We start from the raw sequence: 5,750 nt of genomic DNA, 5'->3' as shown, positions 1-5,750 counted from the left end.
CTTCAGGGGCTCCGTAATTTTGTGGTAACCGACTATAAAAAGGTTTCCTGAGTGCAAATGGCCATATCGTAGCCTAACTAGTGCTCACCAGATGGTAACAGGAAAAATATATACTTTTTCTAAAAAGGAAAATAAAAATAAATAAATAAAGTTTTTTTTTATTAATTAAAATAAAAATAAAAAATTCTGATTACTCATCGGTGTGCACCAGTTAGTACATTTTTTTTAACTTTAAATTTTTTTTTTTTTTTAACGACCCTTTAGGGTCTCTGTGGTATTCATTGAAACAAACATTTAAACCCAGTTTGGCCCTATTTTTTTTTTTTTTTAAGTATAGCTGCAATGCTCACCTTTGTCAGGATGGAGGCTCCCATGAGCATGAGCGTCCTGATGCTCTCCATGCAGGAGTTCTTCTTCCGCTCCAGCTCTCTTATCCTAAACTCACAGGGGTTTTCCAGTTCCCTCATCTGTTTAACAGCAGCGTTGTGAGACAGAACCGCCAGATGCAGAGGAGTCAGACCTGCAAAAAAATAATAATCCTTTACATACAGATCAGAGTGAAGGATCGCTTCGAGTTTTTATTGAATACTCACCATCATAGTTTATTTTTTCAATGTCAAATGTTTGGCCACTTTCTTTTAAGACCTTATGGATGCCCTGAAGAAAAAAAATACATAAATATACACATTATAAAGACAATTTGTCTTTAAAATCTTTCACTCAAAGTTTCATGATGTGGAAACAGAAGTTTCACAAATATTCTGTTACACATTAACAAGCCCGATAAGCTTCAACTCCAGTTTAAAAGCCTGGTTTCATTATAACTAATTCAGGAAGATAAAGAGCTGAACAAACAAAAAACTACCACAATCCAGCTGACTTTTTAATAAAATACCTTAAACTATAGGAATCATTTACTTTCAAAGGTAAAAAGTAGGACAAACTCCCAATTAAAAGCATTTTTTGATGAATTGTAAACAAAAGTTTTCAAAAAACGGCATTACTTAAAATCAGTTTTTGCACTTATTTATTTTAGAGCTTAAAATGTTCAAAATCTCTACATATTTTTTAACTTTCATGTATTTTTGTCAAAATGCATTGTAGAAATGTTCCATTTCAAATACATTTGCAAGACAAGTGCACCAGATCTGTGCAGAAAGAAAACAAAGAAAACACTTTTGGGGGTGTTTGAAAAAAATATTTCAACAATTTAAGAAAAATAAATATTGGAATAATTTAATTGAAAAGCACTTCAATCAGATTTTGAACTATTTTCTAATTGTTCTTGGTGTTTTTTTAATTATGATAATAATTTAAAAAAACAATTTTAAGTGTATTCTATTATATAGTTCTACAAAGTGGCATGAGATTGTTAAAACCCATTGTAGGCAACCCCACTCCCTCTTCCCACACCCATAGTTTTTTATGCTACAGAGTTATTCAACCGGCTTTTTTTCCACCTGGTCCTGGTTAACAATGATTTGAATAAAAGAAATACTCAGAAATGTTAGTTTTAATGCATCTATACTGGGCAAAATCAACTTTTTGAGCTTTTAAGTGTATTATTATATTCATTTCTCACTATGAACAACTTCAAAGCTGTAATATGATCCTTTCACGAATTTCTGAGTATTAAACCTGAATAGTAAACCTGAGCTCTGAGAACCACCCCCTCCCAACCCCACGAAAATGAACGGGTCCTAACAAGATGATGTCACAAAGTGAGAACAGCCCCTTCCAGGAAGAGTCTACACTGCCAGAACCATTCCCCAGGCTAACGCAAACACCCAATTTATCTGCTCAGCTAGCGGTGCTCAGCCGCTAATGTCACTGCTCAGGCTCAGGTAGCAAAGCTGAGCCGCTAATCTTGCTGTTCAACTGGCAGTGATCAGCTGCTTGCTTCACCACTTAGCTAGCGGTTCTCAGCCGCTAACCTCGCCACTCAGCTAGCGGTTCTCAGGCGCTAACATCAACGCTCAGCTTGTAGTTCTCAGCCGCCAACTTTACTGCTCAGTTAACGTTGTTGAGTAGCTAACTTTGGCGTTCAGCTAGCAGTGCTCAGCCACCAACTCTGCCGCTCAGCTAGCAGTGCTCAGCTGCTAATTTTGCCACTCAGCTAGCTCAGCCGTTAGCCCCGGCCATCGCCACAACCAGTTAGCGATGGCCGGGGCTACTAAAGGCAGATGTACAGTATGAACGTCCATCTTTGCAAAAGTTGTTTTGTTTTGTTTTCGGGGGCGAAACGCAGACACGGTGCTGAGGCCCGCTCTAGAATGATGTCATAAAATAGGCGGCACCCACAATCAGCGAAAGGCGGAGCTTTAGAGATTGCTTACTTCCAAGTCGGAAAAAAACTCCCAAAAATAATTCATATTTCATAAATAATTTGTTCTTTTGCATTCCATAAGTGATATATGATCATATATGTGTGGATTTAGTTTACTCTGAAAGACTTAAGAAAAGCAAGAAATTTAAGTTTAATTTTCTTTATAGTTATCCTCCATCATCCAAGAAAAAGATGTGAAAAAAAATCTTTAAAGTTATCCGTCCTCTTGGATTGATTCTGACCTGAAGACACTGATAGTATCCTCTCTCGGCGCACACGTGCAGAGGAGAGCGCCACCACATGTCCATGGTGTTGATCTGAGCTCCGTGGGTCAGGAGGTCCTGAAGGATCAAGTGCTGGTTGCTGACAGCTGCTACTTGGAGAGCCGTCTGGGCAGAAAACATGCTTCTATAATACGAGTTATGAGAGTAAAATGCACAGAAACAGAGAAGATTTTCTCCTACCTGGCCATTGTGCTCTTTTATCTCCAAGGTGCCCAATTCGGCCATTTTTGCTGCCAGGACATAGGAGAGAGCCCGCCTGCCTTGAGCTACAGCAAGATGAAGATATCTGGAAAAAAGAAAACAACAGACTTTAGATGATTTTACATAAATAATGAATAAATAGTGGCCTTTTTTCCTCGTTTTTGCCATCTTGACAAACAGGAAGCAAAAACATTTCCACCCACAGGAGTCTCAGCTACAAGGAAGCTTCAGGATGGCATGTAAAAAATAAAAATAAAAAAGAAAGAAAAAGTGATTTACACATTAACATCCTCCAACTATCACCTGTGCTCTATCACCACCGATGACTCACGGAATGCAGCTACGCATTCCATGTAACCGTGGTAACAAACACCAGACTTGTACGAACAAGCCTTTCTCTCAAAACAAGACCTTTTATTTTCCTTTAACCAGAAACCATATCTGACCTTCATTAATGATTCATTTATGCACCTCCAGCCGTTCTAACACTCAGTTAGCAGCTCTACTTAAATGCTCTATTCATTTTTATTATTGTGACAAAAAAGAAATAAACTGTGTAAAAATATCCTCCTCTTGTTCTCCTGTTACTGAGGGCGTTGACCTCAATTGGGGCTTTTGCGTCATCCTGCTTTGTCGTTCTATTAAATAAGACGTATCAAATGACAGATCATAGTTTCCTTTTTATTTGTTTCGCTTTTGGGACAATCGTTTCGATTATATAGCAAAAAGATGAGTTTTTTTCAATGCTTTTGTCCTTTTTAATCAGCTTATATTTATATATATATATATTTTGAAATTAGTCATTTTATCAATTAAAGATTGAATATTTAAAGATATAATTTACTACATGCATGTCCAAAGTGTGGCCTATCAGTCTCCTATTACTTAAGAATTGACCTCAACATATCAAATGACTTATTGTATTTTTCTTTTGTTTCGCTTATGTGACACTCCTTTAGATTATATAGCAAAAAGTTGGGTTTTTCCGACACTTTTTTCCCTAATCAGCTATAAGGAAGCTAGCTTTAGCCATTTTTGTTGATGTAACAAATTAAATTTGTTGCACAAATTATATATATGTTGTATGATAATTCACGTCATCGTGGCATAAAGTGTTCCCCCGCATATTCGCATATCTTTATTCGTGGTTTCAAGTATTCGCAGATTTTTTTCCAATCACGTGACTCTTCCGATTTATCACAAAAACTCTTGACAACTCAGATTGCTTTAAATTTGTGCGTCTGAACAAGGTGCTAGATCGACAGATCTATTTTGCCACGTTAAATCTGGCATGTCCAAAGCGTGGCCTGTTGGCAAATTTCCACTTTTCCTTTTAAAAAAAAAAACAAAACAAAAAAAAAAAAACAATAAAATCCCTTTTTGCATAGAGAATGTACAATTTTCTGTGATTGGCTGTTGTGCGACCACTCTAGGACACTTTTTAGCCCATTTCTAAAATGTCAACTATAAATTAAAAAATAAAAGTTGACAGAACAAATGGAAATTGGTCTATTTTTTGTGTGTTTAATAAATATACCAAGACTCCAACTGTTTGAAAGGATTTCAAAATCAGGAAGTGCTATCAGGAAAGACATGCTAACTACGTCAAGCTAGCTTAGCATTGCGCAAAATGTGCAAAAATTTACAGCGATTTTAGAAAAAAACGTATTTAGCCGTAAAAATAAAAGAATGTCACACATTTCCAGCACATCAAACCTTCTGTGCAAAATGTTAGCACACCCCAGTGCTAAAAACAATTAGCTTAAATGCTCTATACGTACGTGTCTCCGTCTGGATCCTGCCTGTTCACCAGCTCGGGGGGCATCATCTCAAGCCTCTTAGCCTCCTGCTGGATTTGCCAGTGGAATAAAGTCATGGGAGTCTTTTCAGGTGTGGGTGGACTGTAGACGGTTTCAGGAGGGGAAACGGGGTACTGCTCGGCGGGATTGGGGGTCATGGGTGGTGTGAGGCAGGCCATCTGGGGGCTTGAGATGTTGGGGAAAACGTCGCATTTTCCACTTGTGAAGTTGGGGTCAGAGTTCATTTGCTAAAAAGGAATGCAGATGTGTCAATAAAAGCTGGGGACTTTGCAGACTATCAGATCTTCCTCATACTTGAAGCTTCAGCCATCAATCAAAATAGACATGTTTGAGGAGCAGCTTCAACGTTGAAAAGCGTGCGTCATCTTTGACCAACCTGGCGTCTCAGCTTCAGCATTTCTTTGACAGTGGACTTCTTTGAAAATTGCTGGATGGGCTCAGGTGATACGGGCTCGCTAATCGGAGAATAATCTGCATTTGGGAAAAAAATATATATATATTTTACATATTTGAAATACTGCCATCAACCCAAAACTCTGTTTTAAAACTGGGTGGTTTGGAGTTTAACATATGTAGAAATCTCCCTGCAGAGTTTTTGCTGTAAAACTTTACGATCTTCCTTGTTTTCTAGCTTCCTGACTAGCTGGATCAGGTGATTCACGTTCTGACCAAGTGAACGCAGCTGATCCAGGTAATCAGTAACAATGAAGGTAAATGTAAAACAAGTCAGCCGTTCAATGAGATTAATTTTTAATCCATACCAGAGTTGGGTAAAATGGTCAGAATATATAAACTACTGGATTTTAATGAATACATTATTTTTCATTTTCATTTGAGACCATTTTTTGTTTGATTATTAAAATAGAATTAATAATCTATGAATTCTTAAATAGAAAAACTACTTTACAGTAATATATTTGTATAAAGTTAAAATATTGCTACAAAATTTGTAGAAAAGCACTTTTAAATGAAAGAATATAGGGTATTTAGGCACAAATTATTTGCAGGATATTGATTGGACAAGAGACCTGTCCTTAAGAAAGGGGTGGGACCAAACACATTTAGCCCCGCCCCTATAACCTAGCTTGTGTCTGAATTCCTTCCCTACATAGCGCATGT

At 37.3% G+C, this 5,750-nt stretch overlaps 1 protein-coding gene across 2 annotated transcripts in view; it reads right to left on the bottom strand.

Annotated features, from left to right (window-relative positions):
* The window catches only part of nfkbiz (nuclear factor of kappa light polypeptide gene enhancer in B-cells inhibitor, zeta), a 9,934-nt gene that overhangs the window by 1,769 nt on the left and 2,415 nt on the right, over positions 1–5,750 (bottom strand). Inside the window, exons 3-8 of one of the 2 annotated variants that reach the window (XM_024294423.2) lie at positions 5,008–5,102; positions 4,593–4,858; positions 2,791–2,896; positions 2,569–2,715; positions 594–657; positions 351–520 (exon numbers count right to left, since the gene is read on the bottom strand). In XM_024294423.2, the coding sequence (XP_024150191.1) occupies positions 351–520; positions 594–657; positions 2,569–2,715; positions 2,791–2,896; positions 4,593–4,858; positions 5,008–5,102 (848 nt within the window). Of the gene's footprint in view, positions 1–350; positions 521–593; positions 658–2,568; positions 2,897–4,592; positions 4,859–5,007; positions 5,103–5,750 lie in introns of both variants that reach the window. The other variant, XM_036215816.1, reaches the window with a different exon arrangement.

The sequence above is a fragment of the Oryzias melastigma genome, linkage group LG2, assembly GCF_002922805.2.
Source record: "Oryzias melastigma strain HK-1 linkage group LG2, ASM292280v2, whole genome shotgun sequence".
Taxonomy (NCBI): domain Eukaryota; kingdom Metazoa; phylum Chordata; class Actinopteri; order Beloniformes; family Adrianichthyidae; genus Oryzias; species Oryzias melastigma.
The sequence above is the reverse complement of the archived record's forward strand: the minus strand, read 5'-3'. Positions and strand labels throughout refer to the sequence as shown.